Source organism: Pezoporus occidentalis, unplaced genomic scaffold (assembly GCF_034315485.1).
Source record: "Pezoporus occidentalis ecotype Australia unplaced genomic scaffold, CSIRO_AGI_Poc_V1 ctg8, whole genome shotgun sequence".
Classification (NCBI taxonomy): Eukaryota; Metazoa; Chordata; class Aves; order Psittaciformes; family Psittacidae; genus Pezoporus; species Pezoporus occidentalis.
The window spans coordinates 13,569,660-13,588,510 of NW_026916158.1; the positions used below are offsets into that span (position 1 = coordinate 13,569,660).

Below are 18,851 nucleotides of genomic sequence, written 5' to 3' on the forward strand. Positions count from 1 at the left end.
GGACCTTAATTTGGCCTTGCTGAACTTCATGAGGTTCATACTGGTCCACCTCTTTAGCCTGTCAAGGTTGACTGCACCAACCAGTCCTGACTAAACTATAGATATTACAACTGGAGATGCCAGTAACTGTGGACTAATCCTCTACCTATGTATAATTAAAACATGGCAGCTACCTTAAAGGTCTCAGAATTTAAAGGCAACAATCACTCTCCTGAAAGACACCATCTCCAGCTTTATATTTTCTTCACCTCTCCATCTCCCAGTATCTTGAAGTGGTTCTCCACTGTTAACTAGGAGTAACTCCTATAAAGTCTCTGGAGCTCAAGGCATGTTTTGAAGGAGAAGAGTCCTGTCAGCAGCTGTTGCCAGGCAGACCAAAACGCTGTTGCATTGTTCAGCTTGTATTTATGTCTTGGAACTGCAGATAGCTGCTCTTGTATCCAGAGCCAGCTGTAGAGAATCCACTGCCCAAGGGAAATTGGAAATCATACAGATCACAGTCATGCAGAGAAAGCAATAGCTAAATGGTTTGCAGCCCCTCGTACCTTGTTGCCCTAGGCAACAGTCTGCACTGCAGAAGTAGCAGATCCAGCCTTTCTCATATGAAGTCTGTTACATATGGTGTTAATATATGGATTGATACTATGAAAACCCAAATGCAGTAAACTGGGGTGCTCGTATATTAAGTGATATGGGTGGGTGCATAAACAATCTCAGGATGAGAGCTGCTGATTTCCATCCAGGATCTGTGAGACGCAGATGGAGGTAACTGGAAGCACAGAGATTATAGCCTGCATTCACAGATGTGGGGCATCTGACTCAAGATCTTCTAGCTTGGCTTCCCTTGAGCTCTTCTAGGAACTGACCCAAGATCCCCAAATGAAATCAGGGCAATTCAGACAATAGGTTATAAGCCTCAGCTCCCAGGGCAATGCCTGCACTGTCCTGCCTCTTAAACCAGTTTGCAGCAGGGGCTACAGCTGAGTACACTCAAAACATACGGAAATACCTGGTCCTGCAGAGTGCTGAATATCAGCAGGTCCCCATTTATTCACACAAAAAGAGGTCTTTGCACCTTTCTGGATCACAACCATTCCGTTGTAATACTGATACGGGATCATTTCCCATCACCTCTTTGCAATGTTTCAAAGGATTTTGGCTTCTGCAGCAATTTAACCTTTACTCTCATGCTTGTGTAATTCAGGTCAGGAATCAATGACTTTTAAAACCAAAAGCTGGGCTAATAACCTGAAAAGGACCTTTGAACCCCTGTTTCAGCTTCCAGAGGGTCAGCTTTGCATTCACTGTAATAATCCTGCCCTTACTGCAATGGAGCTCTCAAAGAACTTCATCTCTGTTGCATTCATGTAGCTCTGAAATCAGGGAAGCTCTGCCAAGATGAGGAAGAGCTGGATTGGCTGCCCTGAAGTGCCATACAACCCCAGGTCCTCAGATCAAGAGGGCACTAGATGGTAGTACTTTATACCAGAGCCAAACCGTGGGAGCAATTCATCTTTGAGGCAGGCAGGGAAATGATATTGAAATGAGTGGCATGGACAATCAGTGCGTTGGCTGCACCTGTTTAGTTTGACTTGCCTAAAGGATTCAGGACTCAGATTTCATGACAGCAGTGATTTCAGAACAATGCATTTTCAAGAACACTCAAAATGCACAGAAGGTGTAACGCTGCTTTTGAGCTATTGTGTGCATGTTCTGGTAAACAAAACAGACAATTATTTCATGATAGCAGGGATTTTTGATCCTGGTAGCCTTTCCCTTGGCCATTTTGTCTGGGATATTGTTCTGACTAATAATGATCCGTATGCCATGTTATTATCCCTTTCACATCATTCTACAGCATTTTCCTATGTGAGCAGAAGCAGGCAGCTTTGTAGAGAACTCAGATCCCTCAAATGGCTGGAAAAGATGGAGACAGAACACAGCAACTTTGTAAACTAAGTCCTAGGGTACACTGCAATTTGGAATTAACTCAGTTCAGTGCTTCATCCACTACTACATTGTAAGGAATATTCTAATAGAAAACAGAATAAAGGACTATTCATTAATGCCAAATTATTTGCAGGCCTCTGCTGAAAAGGCATAAGCCTTCTGTAATGCTGCACTGCAAATGACAAGGAGGCATATACAAACACAGTGTGTTTCACCCTTGAATAAATGTTGTTGCTTCAGACTTATACCAGCCTGAGTTCATGTGCTGGATGTGGCTCCCTTCCAGTTCACGAGCCTATGACTCCTCAGAGGCAGTTATGTCTCTGATTCACAGATGTTATCTCTGTTGTGCTTACATGACAGTGGAGCTTGAAGATACCTTGATCTCAAACCAACTGTCCCCTACACATATGTTCCTATGCCAAAGAGGAGCCTGCTGTGCTTTTTCCTCTGCTAAACACATGAGGTTTTCTTTACAGTGTTTCTCGTCTCAGAGCAGTACGTCCCTCCTTGCCATGATTTACAGATCACTTAAGGTATTTACAAGTGGTATTTTTCCATCTAGGCCTGTGAAAGTTGTCTGTTTCTTCACCCTGTCTCCCTACTGCTCCTTGGTTTCAACACCTTCTGTGTGTACTGCACTGGTTAGTGTGAGTCACCAAAGCTGAATGACTAATAATGATCCATATGCCATGTTATCCCTTTCACATCATTTTCCAGCATTTTCCTGTGTGAGTAGGAGCAGACAGCTTTGTAGAGAACTCAAGATTTCTCCCAGTCACTGACCCGCTGACCACCTGGGGAAATCCAGATGCTGAACTCTGAAGTGAGGTACAAGAGGCTCAGTCAGTGAGCAACAACATCAGCATCAACATAAAACATTTACGGTTTACCTTCTCCCTAATGCTGGAACACAAGCCCAGCACTGAAAAACAGAAGAAAATATACAAATGGGGCTAGTATCATGTACCAGACACTGTGCTGTTAAAATGACCTTAACAGTCACGAAGCCTGATGCAGAGAGGCTCATCCTAGATTGAATGCCGAGTCATTCCTCAGGAGCTAAGAAGCCTGAAACAGTGTCACAGAAGGGAGAAAGGAGTAACAGCAATGAAATTGCTTAGCTTATACTGTATACATTGAGACAGTCTTGTGTTGCAAGTAGCTTCCCAAGTGCTGAACCTGTTTGCCCCAGAGAGATGTCCTTTCAGGGGATGTCTTGGATTAAGGCCCCATATGGAAGGTGAGAAAAGGAATTAAATAAAAGATGAGGAAAGTGGAAAAAGGCCCTTGTATTTAGCGAGCTGCCCAGAATTGTGATAGACGCCAGCTCAGTTTAATTTCCAACGAGGCCATCTGATCTTCCCTCTGCCACAGAGATGGGAACAAACAGGGAGTTCTCTCTACCTCCTTTTGGCCCTATTTCCTTTTTAATCTTGGAATTTAGCAGCGCAGAATGGTCACAACTACCTACCCTGTTAGCAAGCGATGACTTCTGTCAGCACCAGCAGCTTTCATTGTGCCTGACCCAGAGACCTCACACAGGAGGAAACCTCCTATACTGCTTTCCCCTGGAGATTCCCCTAGCCTACTCTTTTCAAGTGACACTGGGTTTCTTCTGGGGTGTTTAAGAGGAAAGGGGGAAGTGCCATAGCTGTTTAATGTCAATGAGTCGATGAGCTCAATGACTAGCTCATTGAATGATGCTGCAAAAAATCACTTTTCCCTTCTTTGTGACCTAGGCTACCTCATTCTTCCTTTCTGAATTCTTACTTAATAACCAACCTTCCCACCCTCAAAAAAAAAAAAAAAAAAAAGGCAAACAAACCAAACAAAACCCAGAAAACCACCACAGAGTATTTTGTAAAAGCCTGCTCTGGAAGCCAGTAGTTCCTGCTTTCTGCTGTAGTAAAACTGCCATAGAGGACTAACACTGTCTGAAATACAGTCCTGAGTCAGAGGCAGTTCAGGAAAGTCATAAGAAGAGCTGACCCAAGAAGCACACATATAGACTTGACTGCAACTGAAACATGCATCTTAGAATAATTTGTTTGAGTCACAACTACTTTCCAGGCACCAACAGACAAACTACAGAGCCCAGCAGAGCTTTCTAAGGATGCACAGGACCCAGTGCCTGGTGCACATAGGTGTGGAAGGGATCATGGGCACCACCAGTACTAATAGCAAAACTTGGATCCTGCATCCTGACTTTGTTTTAATAATTTCCTTGCATGTTAAACACTCTTCCATTCATCCCCTCCAAGAAACAAACACCTACAAGCCATTATTGAGGTAGGCTAAAAAATAAAGGACAGAGAAAGACATTAGATTTAACAGCAGCAATGTGGAGGCTTTTGAAACAGATGGTGACCTACCGATTGACAGATTGGATCACACCTCAGCTCCATCCAGCCTAGTACCCTGTCTCCAACAGTTGCCATCACAAAATGCGTAAGTAGGAAGTGTGAAAACCCTGTAGCAAGCAGATGGTGGATGGTAGCTACTCCTATTCCCTTTTCTTCCCAACATACTGGTATCTTACTGGCTTGAAAATGAAAGCTCAAGGTTTAACCGCCAGTTTTGGGGAGGATAACAATAAATGAGAAAACAGCTAAGGCTGTAAGCAGCCTTTCACTTCTGTGCAACTCTGCATGGTTCTGCTTATTGCATGCTGCTTTAAGAGAAATTATTAATGGCTACACACCTGGATATTGCAGGACTTTTGTAATTTTCTCTTGAATTCTGTTAATGACAGAGTCAGAGTCACATCCCATATGAAGAAGTATTCAGCTAAAGTAAAAGACTGAATGTAGAATAGAAACCCCTCTGAGCTTGTATTTCCTGAAGCAGAAGCAGCCTTAGTGCATTCTACTGTTTCTACTGATTCCAGGAAGCTTTTCCGTCACCTGTCTTCCTAAATATCAGGCCAAACTATTACATAAATATTTTGCCTTGAGACAAAGCCAAATTAGTGTTCTGGATTCCCACCTCATTACAATTTCTTGTGGACTTTAATTCTGATCATGCCTCAACAACCAATGTTAGAATGTGGGCTTTAAACTTGTAATATTCTACATTTTGGAGAGTGCACTAGGCACATCTGCACATTTGTCATGGATTTCTGTGAAAGCTTGATTTCTGCTTTTTATAGACATAAACTTTGCAGCATTAGCAAAACACTTTTAAATAGTTCCTTACTAAACAGTTCCCAGTGAAACATCTGCACAGAATAAGGCATGTAGAATGGGGTAAAATTAATAACCACAATGTAGGAACAAAGATGAAACCAAGTAGCTTTTTAAAGCTGTGAAACTAAAAAAGGTAAATTGTTATTACCTCTCCTTTCCCCCATGCCACTGTCACATGTGGATTCTCTGAGGTCTAATACAATGAGCTTATTAGCCTTTTTTTCACTAATTACATCTTTCTCTTCTCTTCAGTCACTATTTTCATAATTTGCATGAACTTAATATTTTGTGACCTTCATCACTTCACCAAATCAGGTAAAAATTGGCCAACAGTTCAAAAGCTTTATTGGGGTACATAAAAAAGGATGCAGATAATATGGTCACAGAAGGTCAATTTTTAAATAGATGTAGGTAAACGGGCAAAGGAACTCTACACTACCACTTTTTGTTAACATGAGATCCCAAGCAAATTTAGCAAATATATTTCTTAAGTTTTCTATTGTTCTGTTTCATTGGGAATACAGCGATAGATGCACATTCCACGCTGGCATATTACGTTTGGGTAAGGAAACCTGTTGTGCTGTGATCAGTGGAAAAGACCAATCGCCTACTGCTGCTCACCAGAAAACTGTAAGTAGGACAGAGCCGTAGAATCAGTGGTTCGAAAAGATCTTCAAATGCATGAATGCTCTAAAACAAAGGGAAGAATTTTCTGTTGCAGGCAGTGGAATTCCCATTGCCTTGATTTAAGCCTTTGCATAACAGTACCAGAAGACGTATTCGATATGGTACCTTGGAAGCTAATTTCTTAAAAAATCTTTTTTGTGTGTTCTTGTTGTAGGCAGGCACAGATCAGAAACCTTGCAATCATCTATCCAGCTGTGACATATTAGATTATTCGAGGCTTTGCAGCATAAAACACATTCTGGGTCTTGTGGTGCTAAGCCATTGGCCTCGGACAAGCGCCAGCTTGGGTTATTCCATTCTGCTGACCTAAATTCCTCTCACACAGTCAAGTGGATGCAGTATCATTCTCCACTTCCTCTCCCAGTTTGTAGCACAGCTTCTCTTCACATACACAGGTATTTTATTCTGCTCCTCAGAGCTGGTGGTTAAGCCAAGATTAGTAGGAATTGACACACCATGGTTAACAGATAGGAATTTTAAGAGATTGTGTAAGCCCTGAAATGCCCACCCTAAACTAAGTTCTGTTACTGATTTCCCTTTTGATCTCAATCAAGTTGCCTAAATTCCTCTCTTCCCCCCCCACCCCCCACCCCCGCCGATGGGCAAATTCTTGTTGGGTAAATAAGAGTGTAAAACCAGATGAAAGCTAATATGAACACATGGGTCTTTTTCTCGTATATATCAATTGTGCAATGTACTGCCTTCTGCAAACTCACATCAGTGCCTCCCCTACCAGGGATGCTGACAGACAGCTCATCTGGATCCAGTTGTCATTTGAAGATGTGAGGAGCTCTTACAACTTAATTGGAAGTTAAGGGAGCCTCTAACAAAACCCTGCTTCTAATGCACTGTGGAATTCTTCACTAGTAACAAAGAAGAGCCAAGCTCTGCTATTTCCTTTTGAGACAGCTGTTAGTTGTGGAAGCTCCATCTTCTTATGAAATCATTTTCAGAATAAAAATCTGAGGAAAATGGGGCACTGTGTGGAGGTGCTTTTGTGTGTAGCTGTGCCCAGGACATTGCCCACACATAGCAAACCTGGCATCAGACTTCAGGGAACCAACTACCAAGTGTGGGTGGGTAGCAAGTGCACAAAAGCATATTCTGGTGGGCTTCACAAGCTGGAAGAGCTCTACCATTCCCACATGCAAACAATTCTGCTACCAGCACAAGACATGCCACCCAGCAAAGCTTCTTCCTTCCCCATCACAGAAGAATGCTACTTGCCCACCTACCCAAAGGACAAGCTTTTTTCAAAAGAGTGTTTCCTAACAGCTCCCAACTATCAAGTTTAATGAAAGTAGGTTAAGTTAAAAAAAGAATTCTGATGAAGTTTTAATAACAAGACAGCAACATTTTGTGCTAAATCTTTCATAGCAAGCAGAAAGCCTGCTAGCATTCACAAATTACTCCTGTCTTAGACACCTGCAGTGGCTCCATTACTTCACTCAGACCAAGGCAATCAGGAATAATCTCACAGATGCTGAGGGAGCAGAGGGCTATTTAAAAGATCCAATTTGGTTGTCTATTTTTTAACACTGTGTAAAGACATGCTTCATGTCAGGGTGTGTGGTACTAGAAAAGTACCACGATAGATGCTGTGGTGGTAGTTAAATAACTTCAGTTCTTTGATTTTAACCTGCATGAAGCAGGTAGCTATATGTGAAGTCTGTAGCAGGCTAAGAGGCTTTTTTTAAACGAGTACATGAACTGCCTAACACAGCTTGAGCCAGCTAATGAGGGATCAAAGCTTCTGCCCAGGACAGGTAAGTTGAGCTCCAGGCAATTAACTCTGTTTGTGACACACTTATCAACACATTAAAAAATAAACTGGTGTGTAATCTACTTCACACAGGCCAAAATGATCCCATAAAGGTTTTGCTGCAAATATAAAAGTATTTCTTTTTAGTGCTCCTATAAAGTTCTGTTTGGCCTCTTGCAATTCTTGTGAATAAGTTTATTCCCTCCTGCTACTGGCTGAGGCAAGAGCTGTGCTCCCAACCAAGAGCTGGCTACATTCTAGATAGCTTGAATGCCATCAGACCAAGCAGTAATATTAGCATGATAGATGCTGTAAAAATACTAAACACTTTAAAGTACGTTCATGGTGAGGGATCCCCTCAGTTTGCTAAGCAGAAGATCCCTTTCTCTTCCTGGGGCTGTAAAGATTCCCACTGAACTTTGAAGAGACCCCTGCAGCCACACAGGAATTACTGGTTCAATAAGATACTGCTGACTCAGCTAAGGCAACTCATGTTACAAAGTGTGATTCATAAACATGGTGTATCATCAGTGGGTTCTTCCTTCAGCCAGTAGCAATTTTTTTTAACATTACTTGCTTCAATTTTTGTACAGATGCTTTTTCCAGTTACATGATTTGATAAAAAATTAGCACCACCTACAAAAAGGCAGGCAGACTCCACAAGTAGATTCTGCTTTCTAGGTCTTGAATGGCTGGGAAAATGGTGGGATTACCCGTCTCTGATGGAAGCAGGTGGACAAGGCTCTTGCCTCAGTGTGAAATGGAAAAAAAAAAAAACCAAACCAAACCAAAAAAGTAAAAAGAAAACCCAAACAAAAAAGACAAACAAACAACAAAAAAAAAAAACAAACCCAAAACAACACACAAAAAAAACTAAAACAAGATCTGAGAGCTTCATTCCTCTCTGTAAGGCTGACCTGCTGGTTGACCTCCAGGAAACCAATGAGATTGTCTAGCCTCAGCCACATGACCCAGAAACCTCTGTATTTTTCAAGGAACAAGGAAAAGGTTCATGAACATCTTTCTAGTGTCCAGAATGATTTCCTACATTGCTAAATGCTAACATTGCGATGTTACCATTAAGAAATTCCTCCTGATGTCAAGGAGGGTCCTCAACATGGATGATAGGGACCTGTATTGAGTCTAACAGGAAAACCAGGAGATGCACAAATCTCTTTGGTTCCACTGAAATACTCTTCCTAAAAAATATTAAATGTGCCTCATAATGAACCCCAAATTGTCATAAAAATAATGTGAACTCATGCAACATTATGTCAATCTGAATGTGGCTCATATTAAAACCCAAATCTTCATAATAAAAATGTGATTACATGTGACTTTGTGTCAATCTGAATCTGTACAATTGCAAAGCAACTCATGTTGGCATCACTGGGTCAAACAGGCTGATGCTGCAAGCTCTCCTGGCAATCATACTCTCTCTCCCATACCAAACCCCAGCTGAGGTTACCAGGAGCACCAAGATTGACCCTTGGAGAAGAGCTTGGAGAGGTGGAACCTGATCTTAAGTATTTTATTCAGTTTAAATCTGCTTTTGTGCTCTTTCTTTAGGCAAGCTACCAAATGCATTTGCTTTCTTAAACCTAGCTCAACTGCTACAACTAATATCAAACCCAAGAAGAACTGTGGTCTAAAATCTCGATTGTATGTTCTCCAAAAGCCACATTTTGGTCACACCATGTTTTACATACAGATTGAGCAAAGTAAATGGTAAAGGCATTCCATGAACCTGTAAAACATCCTTGGCATTCCCAACACACAATCCATTACAAACACTGACAGCTAAAATTTGATCTCATGCAATTCAACTAAAAATATTGTCTTTACATGACGGAACACAGCCACAATCTGCTTTCACTCAACTATAGGTAACAAAAAAAGGGTTCCAAATTTTTTTCTCAGTTGATATTTTCATCACCAGCTTCTCCCACTGTCTTGCTAGTTTCAGGTTATTTGGTTCCTTGTAGTTTGGTCCCCAATGCTAGCAAGTGGGTAGCCAGCGCAGACTTGTAAGAATGCCAGTGCATAGTATAGGGCCTTACCTGTGTTCACTAGCATTTGAAGATTCGCAAATGGTAAAATCAAACCTGACATGGAAAAGACCTTTTCGGATCCTGTCCTAGCACCTTCCAGAACCCTTGAAACATCAGTGGCAATGAAAGACTGAGAATGGGCTGCTATTCCAATATCACAAGGAAATGCAAAGCACATCAGCACTGCTGTTGCTCTATCCTCGTTCCATCACTCCCTTTTCTCTATCACCTTTCTGCAAGGACTGGGCTTAGGTATTTTACACAGATCAGTTCACTGGTAGGAGTCTCTTTACTCCTCGTTTCTGCTTTTTAAAAAACTGCATGCTTGAAAAACAAACAAAACCATCAATAAAAGGGTACCTAGTTGCTCATAGCAATAGATTTACAGTCTGCTATTGTAAATCTCCTATTTCATGCACAGGTGTGATATTTTCACACAAAGGCTTCCTGCCTGCACAGAACATCAGCACCTCCTGGGGAAATAGGGCCCCCAAATCTATGCAAATGTAGTGACAATTAAAAAAAAAGAAAAAAGATGTCTTACCCACATGGGTGATAACCGTAGTCAGTCTCTGGGTGAGCTCCTGATGTGACATCTCTTCCTCTTTTAACCAAAAAAGCATTTCACACAGGCAACCGCACAGCATCCAAAAAAAGATGCACCCAGAGTGGGAGGCTGCACACTCACTGCCTCGCCTGCACACAAAGCGAGGACCACTCCCACGGCACAGCCCTTTCAGCTCTCACATCTTCTTCCGACTGCTCACCTCTACCAATTTCCTGCCGTCCACACATGGACCTGGAAAACCTCCCTCCAGAAGGGGATTTTACCCCCTTTGGCAACAGGAAGGGAGCAGGAGGGGGGAAATAAAAAAGGTAAAAGAAGCAGGCGAGTTGATTGCTTATGGCTTTTTTCTCTCCCGTCTCCCGCGGATGAGGCGAAGGATAAAGAGACAAACCAGCAGGCAGATACCTTCCTCCAGGGAGACTTTTGGATGGTGATGCTGTGAGTCAGGGAAAAATCCTGGAGGTAGGAATGGCATTGGGAGGAGTGGAGCTGGCAGGAGAGCAGTAACAGCAGCAGCTGCTCTGCAACACTCTCTTCACCAGCCTGCCTGGAGTCGAGAAAAACCCACTCACAGCCTCTTGTGCTCCCCCTTGGCTCCTGGGGCCCAGATACCCTGCAAGTTGTCCCCAAGTGGAACCCTGCAATGTCCCCAGAGACCCTCCTCCCACCCTCTCTGAAAGCCCTTGCCTGACAAATGGGGCTGCTGCGCACAAAGGAGTCAGTGGGCTTTTCAGGGGCGTTGTGGCCAGAGATTTTGTTGCCCCCCTGCATGGACAGCATCTCCAGAATCCTGGTGTTACTGAGCCCACAGGACCCTGTACAGCTGCACATGTACAAGAAGGGTGAATTAATTAGCCCTGGGTGGTCAGGACTTAGCTGCTATCATGGCCACATTGCTCAGCTGTGCCCGTGGGGAGGCACTGGTGGACATAAGCACGTCTGCGGGGAGCAGCTGGCCCTGGGTGCCAGGGACACAGCTGAGCCTTGCACAGATGCGTGACTGCCATAGGGCAACTGGCTGCTGAGCTACAGGAGAGCTCCATCAACCCTCCCAGCTACAGACCCAGCTGAGATCTGAGAAGAGGAAAAGTGAGGCAGGCAAGAAAGTGAGAAAGGGCAGAGCATGACAGAGACTTGTATGTCTCCATTCCCTCTTTTCGCATCCTCCTTTGAAGCCTACCTGAAGCTCTATGCAAGATACTCCTGGAAAATTTACTATGCATCTAAAAATGAAGAAATAAAATAGAGAAGAGTGCAGCTGTCTGAAAACTCTGCCCTATTTCTGCAGAACAGATTCAGCTCTAATTCCAGATTTCTCTGGAATCCATAGGATTTTCCCTGGGTTCACCTTTCCACACATGTCAAAGAACGTGACATGTATACACAAAGCTGGAGCTGTAAAATACCCCTGTGAGTTCATCAGATCTTACAGCACAATTAAAGCATCAGTCCTGCAATTGCAAAAGGTTTTATCTACCTCTGTAATGGGAAAATCCTATAATCAGCTGGCTGACCTACAAGCCAGCCTGAATCTCTCTGCTGTTGTCCTCATTTCTGGATATTTGACCAACTGTATTGAGAGGTTTCTTGTGTAATTCTGTTGAGTTAGTTTAACAGCAAGTCTCCTGAAAACAAGTGGTGAGGATGACTTCAGAGCCACCCACCTGCCAACATTTTGGGATTAAAGCAGAAAACATTTTTTTTTCCTGAGATCCTCTTTTTACTGCCCATCTGTGCAGTAAAGTTCAAACTATAAAGACCTTGACTAATGTTAAAAGGATTCCCTCAACCAGGAAAGAGATGCCACCATCAGGAAATAAAAGCATATGGAAAGAAGACTGACAAGCAGATATAATCTTTGGAAGGGTCTGAAAGACCTGGGATGCTTTATTTTGCTCTTGGAGGTTACAGTTTGCAGGTAAGAACATGGGACTAGAAAAGTCATCGTATTTCCAGATACTTAATGTGTTTTGGTTTGGTTTTGATTTTTTTTTTTCTGCAGACAGACACTGTATAATCCCATTCATAAATGAAATAAACTCCACCGAAAAGTGGTGTAGATGGTTTGCTCTCACTACTCCTGCAGCAAGGCTGTTCAAGAACATCAAGGACAGCTAAGAGCTATATTAATTCTCCGTTATCTTAAGAAAGTATGTTCCTATACCAACATAGTTATTCAGCATCAGTAACTGCAGACACATGTACCTTTGCTATTTTAAGATTCTTATTCTTTTATTATTTGGTTTTGCTGGTTTAGTCTGCTTTCCAGTTTTCCACTATACCTTCGATAACTTTTGAACCTGTTGGTAAATTGCAATCCAATTCAGGAGACAAAAATTAGTTCTTACAGAAAATCAGTTCTTACAGAAAATTTTCTTACACTGAAAACTAGCAATGTGTACAAAATCTGAAAGGGGAAAGCATGCAGCAGAGACTGAATAATTATGTTTTGCTGCTGCTCCCTGCCCAGTTTATACAATGGGGTGGGTTTCATAGGATTCAGTCCAAGTTGAGGGTGCCATCCCTATGATGTGAGTTACAGTGAACAAAAGGAGGAAAATTTGGGTTATTTTGGTGGGAATGTTAGGGCTGTGGGATGCAGCCATGGGACAGTAAATGCCACCATTTTACCAGTCATGGGATTATTTCTTTACACTGCCAAGGTTCACTGGTGTCTGCATTAAAAAAGGCTGAAGTCCATAATGTGAATTGCAATTACAAACTCCTAAATAAAAGAGCCACAGGGATTCAACCAAGTCAGAAATACTGCAAAAGTGCTGATAAGTCACGGTTTTACACCCAAGTTAAGAGGGGGTAAAAAGGAACCTGGACTACAGGGAGCTCTTGGAGACAGAGAGAAATGAAAGACCTGCACATGTCGCTTGAGGAATAGCTCAAAGATGCTGGAGCAACTTAGTCCATAACTGTTCTGGTAACAATTTCCAGTGTTGTTAATATTTATGAAGTTGAGCCAGCACTTTTATCACAAATACAGACTCACCTTCTGAAAGATAAAACCCCTGCTGTTGCACATGTGTTAGAGGTAGAGAGGATGATGATTTACATTTCAGGCACAAGCCAGGGTCTCACCAGAAAGCAGGGCTGTATGAACACCATGATTCACTATTAAAATGATGGCCAACAGGCAAAAGAATTTGATTTCTCTATAGAGTGACAGCCTGACAAATCACCAGCCACTTATTAGATCCTGAATCAAACAGCTGAGGCCATGGTAAGACATTTAAATAAATAGTAAATTCCACACTGCAAACAAAAAATGTTTACAAGATCCTACGGCCTGGCCAGGTGGAAGAAGACACTCTCACAGAAATAAAATTTTAAAAAATAACAACAACGAAAATCTTATTTTTCCTTCTTTTTCATCTTATATAGCTATATATCTCTTTCTTGTGTTATTAAAAAGCATTCAGCCAACTGAAACCAAAGGGCTATTAAAAATCAGAATTAGACTGCCCACGAAACTAGCCTATCTCCTTCACAGCATTATCTCCATTTTCCTAGTCCTACATAACCTTTATAGGCTTATCCATCTCTTAGTTTTTCAAGAAAATCTCCTTTCAGAATACAGTCACAACCTTCTGATGTACAGACTGTATCTGAAGACACTTTCATACCAGAAAAAAAAAAAAAAATCAGGATGATAGAATAACAGAAAAGTTGAGAATCCCTTTCCCAGTTTTCTTCTTCTGTAAACAAGCTCCTTTGTATATCTCTTCCTCCCTTAACTTTTGTCTGTAGACTGTCTGATACCCATATCAAAGGCTGGGCCTTATTATTCATTGGGAAGAGCTCTAACACTATTGGCACAATCGAGAAACACAATTACACTGTCAACACTCTGACTGGTTATGGTAATGCTTCAGATCTGCAGCACATTTCCATTACCAGAAGAAACTGGTAAATGAGTCAAGATAGTTCTTTGATGCATACCTACAAAGATAGCACAGAGAGTTCTGTTTCGTTTCTGTAACATTAATCATGTAGTAAAGGAACATATCACTCCATATTTCAAGATTTCTTATTTCTGTTCATTTTAGAACATTTCACTCAACAGGGCTCTTGCCTAGCTTTTAAAAGGGTCACATGACTAGGGCTTTCCTGGCTGTTCCCTGGCTCTCCACTGCCCTCTCAGTCAGCTCAGTGACAAATCTGGGACTCTTTGCTGAAACTTGTATGTACACTTTTTCTCCTGCACACAGCTACCAATCCATGCCTGGATCTCTGCCTTCACACTTAACCTCCTGCCTAAGCATGGCAAAGCCTAACCTGCTTTGCCTCAGATGCTGTTTCAGCTACTTTACTTTAAAAGGAGCACAACTGCATCTAACATCCTTTCTGAAGGAAGAGAGCCCACTGAAGACACTAGTTTTAGCAAAGCTCTCTGCCCCTTTCCCTTTTTTCCTTCCCCATCATAAACCTTTTTGTCACCATCAGTTACATCAATCATTCACTATCCATGCTGCAGAAGCAGCTGTCCTGACATAGACTGGGGGAGTAGCCCATCTGTGAGTAGGACAATTAATATACCCTTACGAAAGAGTGTAGGAAACAGGCCACTTAAAGAGAGACTTCCCCTCCAGTATTCCCCTTTCAAATTGTAGCAATCTGTAGTTCATGGATTTTCTGAGTTCAGGTTTGCATTTGCCTGGTCATATTTAACACTCCATTTCTTTATGAATTTGCCTAGTTATTTTTTTAATCTATTTATAATTTGATAGCCATAACATTTGGTAGTAACAAGATTTGGAATTTAAAAATGCATTGTGTGAAAACAAACAAACAGACAAACTTCTTTTGGTTTTAAATCTGAAGACTGATAGTTCAGTTTCAGGACTGTGGCTCCTGAGAAGGAATGAGTAACCCATATTCACAGTACCCATCTTAGCCATGACGTTCTGTACAGTGATCACAACCCTCAGGCACTCTTTCCTGAGCTGAGCCGAATGCTGTCCTAGCTACTATCTCTTCATACAAAAAAAAAAAAAAAAAAAACCAAAACAAAAAAAACCCAATTCATACCTTTCAACATTCTTGACATCTTGCTTCTCTTGTTTACGCAGCTTGCACAGTGAAACCTACCAGTGTCAGTCTGATCTGTGTTGCTTATATAATTCTGAGAGAAGTCTTCCAATGCTGAAAGTTATTAGACAAATGTTTGCGTTAAACTTTGAAGAAAATCCATATATACCTATTTGTACTGCATTCATTTCTTTCAACACTTTCCCCTTTTAAAACAAAGCCTGAATTTTTGACAAAGCTGTTGGACAGTGATCCTGTAATTTCTAGAGTCAGTTTACTTCCTAAATTCTATGCAGTTTATTTTAAGGAAGCCATTTATCCACTTCCAGTGTCATGAGAAAAAGTCGAACTCATCACCCAGAAAGCATTAATGTCAACTGGATGAAGGTCCAGATCGATGAAGGCATGGCCAGGTCTCCAGGGCAGCAGGCAGAGTAACTTATAAAGACAGATGTCCTCCCCCTAATCAATTCCCTTGTCCTATTATCGTTGCTACCCCTTACCACCAAAGGAGCTCTTGAACCCTCATGCCATAGTTGTACACCTACAAATGCTGACATAAGACTGGGAAAGAAGCAGACCAGACTTTCCATTTAGGTCAGTTCAAGCTGCCTTGGCAGTTCAATACTGCCCTGCCACCAAACAATGTAGTCCCTACCCATCCAAACACAAGCTCCCACTTTTACCTCCTGTCTTTTGTAGTAGTAGTGCAATGAATTGGATCATTTCACTGAGCTGCTGGATCTATTTTGGATAACTGTGAAACTAGATCTGAGGTACTTGAAAGATACTAGGGTTCAAGTGTGGCTGGAGGATCTGGCTATAATGAAAATGAAGAAGGTTGCTTTCAATCAGTATCAGTAATGAGGCATCTGCCACTGGCATACTATATTTCTTAAAGACCAACACACCATAGGTTGTATAGTTTTATAAATTAAAATAAATAGTCTTATATGAAAAGAAATCCAGCATCCACCAAATGATTAGCATCTTAAAACTAAACTGGCCTTTCTGTGCATTAGATCAGCAGTTGCTATGGGCTACATCTGAGGAGCACTGATGAGGCTAGTGAAAAACAGTCTTTGCCATGGGAAACACTATAGTCAAGCGAATGACTCAATCAGACTCATTATTTCTGAGTTTGATCTGTTGGACCTTAAGATGGTGAGTGAATGCAATTCAGTAGAATAGAGCAAACAGAATTTTCAGTCCTTGGATATCTGAAGGAAAGGGAGAGAAAAACAGGGACCAAGAGAGAGGAGCTTGCATTTCATTATACCTTTCTGGAATTCTTAACTTTGGTTAATGACACAAAAAGTTGTGTTATGAAGTTAAGTTCATGTAGCAGACAGGAAGTTCCACTGCTGAACTGAACCTGAGACTCATACATAGTTCACAAAATGCTCAAATATCAGGTATATTTAAAGTGGCCCAATTAGGGAGAGTGGATCAAATCTAGATCACCAAAGAGAATGAAGCTTTTTTTACAGTTTCAGAAAGCAAGCTAATCAGTTCTAGCTGCTTTTCCATCCTTACCATTTCCAAGTTATCATGACTTAGAAGTACCAAATATAATCACAGTGGGATAAAAAAATATATAAAAAAGGCATTGTATTTTCATCTAGAAAAGACAACTTCAGTAATTATATGTGTAGGTACTTCTTGCTTCTAAGGCTATGATCTGGATTTCATGCTTCAATGAATGCCAGATGAGAGGAAACAGCTTATTTAAAATTGTCCAGACAAAGATTAGAGTTGCCTCACTGACACAATGAAGTATTTTCAGCCTAAATTCTTTCCCGTACCTCTTTTTTTCAAAGGCTGTTCCTCTGTTGCCATAGAGACCATTCCAAATCTTCTCTTTTCCCTTGCATAGGTTCTGTTCCTGGTAATCACTACCATGGCTGCCCAGGCCACTCTGGCTGTGCCTCATGCCCAGGAGTAGCCAAGGTGAAATTGTAAAGCAGAACATCTGTAACCACACAATATACAGCTGCTGGCAGCAGAATTACTTCAATTTTTTTACCCACAATGCTGGTACACAATTGGGCATATAAGCTGCAGATATACAGTGCATGAAGCTACAGGTGATTCACAGCTATAGGTTGGGCAGAGAAGAGATTCAGAGCAGCCCTGCAGAGAAGGACTTAGGGGTGTTGGTCAATGAGAAAATGAACATGAGCCAGCTTCTGTGTGTGCTCGCAGCCCAGAAAGCCAACTGCATCCTGGGCTACATCAAAAGGAGCATAACCAGCAGGTCGAAGGAGGTGATCCTGCCCCTCTACTCTGTGTGCAGTTCTGGTGTCCTCAACATAAAAAGGACATGGAACTGTTGGAACAAGTCCCAAGGAGGGCCACGAGGATGATCAGGAGACTGGAGCACCTCCCATATGAAGATAGGCTGAGAAAGTTGGGGCTGTTCATTCTGGAGAAGAGAAGGCTGCGTGGAGACCTCATGGCAGACTTCCAGTATCTAAAGGAGGCCTATAGGGATGCTGGGGAGGGACTCTTCATTAGAGACTGTAGTGATAGGACAAGGGGTAATGGGTTAAAACTTGAACAGGGGAAGTTTAGATTAGATATAAGGAGGCAGTTCTTTACTGTTAGGGTGGTGAGGCACTGGAATGGGTTGCCCAAGGAAGTTGTGAATGCTCCACCCGTGGCAGTGTTCAAGGCTAGGTTGGACAGAGTCTTGTGTGACATGGTTTAGTGTGATGTGTCCCTGCCCATGTCAGGGGGGCTGGAACTGGATGATCTTAAGGTCCTTTCCAACCCAAACAGTTCTATGATTCTATGATTCTAAGATGTGGGCACGCATCATGACTGCCAAATCTACTAGGATGTGGTTTTGTTATTTAAAGGGAACTGTCACATCAATCACACCACTCATTATTGCCCTGGCTTTACTGTAATGAAGATTACTAGAAGTAATGTGAAAACAGAAAGGATTCGCTTTTCCTTCACTAGTAGCTTTTGCACAAGAAACCCCTGTGCCCATACACCTGGGAGAGCTGCTTGCATTCATGCGCAGATAGACTCCACAACTCGTTAAAGTTGTAAAGGAGGTATGCTTTATTCAGCGCTGAGGCGCATGGGGGATAGCTCCTCAAAAGGCATGCACACCTTAGCATTGCTTCCCCTTCACATTTATTTTCTAAAGTTATACATATACATTAGGTTGCACAACACGCCTATACATATTCATGTCCTATCCCCGCTTCATGTTACAATGAGCTAAGAAGTCCTTTGCGCCTGCACAGTGCCTCCTAGTGGTCGTGGGTGAGGGTCTCAAGAGGAAGTAAATGAGTCTTCCTCGAGCCTGAGCTTTTTACCTCTAGTAATTAAGCATACTCCCTGGAGGTTTGGTTATCGTCCAAAGCGCAGAGCCAATTTCAGCTGGCCTAGGCATCCAAAGGATGGGAATCAAGTCACGGTCCCTACTTCTTAACAATAGCTATGTCCTTATATCTTGTTCTAGCGTACACAGTGAGTACTATAAGCATGAACAAGCAGTGATATTGTTAAGCAAGCGGCTTGACCTACCCCCCTTGTACATTGAAAGTACGATAAGCATGAGCAAGCAGTAACATTGTTAAGCAAGCGGT

General features: G+C 42.1%; 1 protein-coding gene across 1 annotated transcript in view; it reads right to left on the minus strand.

The window, feature by feature from the left end:
- Positions 1 to 10,795, minus strand: part of MCF2L2 (MCF.2 cell line derived transforming sequence-like 2) — a 186,268-nt gene extending 175,473 nt beyond the window's left edge. The window contains exon 1 of the mRNA XM_062603104.1: positions 10,183 to 10,795. Coding sequence (XP_062459088.1) covers positions 10,183 to 10,285 — 103 coding nt within the window. The 5' untranslated portion in view covers positions 10,286 to 10,795. The remainder of the gene's footprint in view (positions 1 to 10,182) is intronic.
- Positions 10,796 to 18,851: the final 8,056 nt, after the last annotated feature.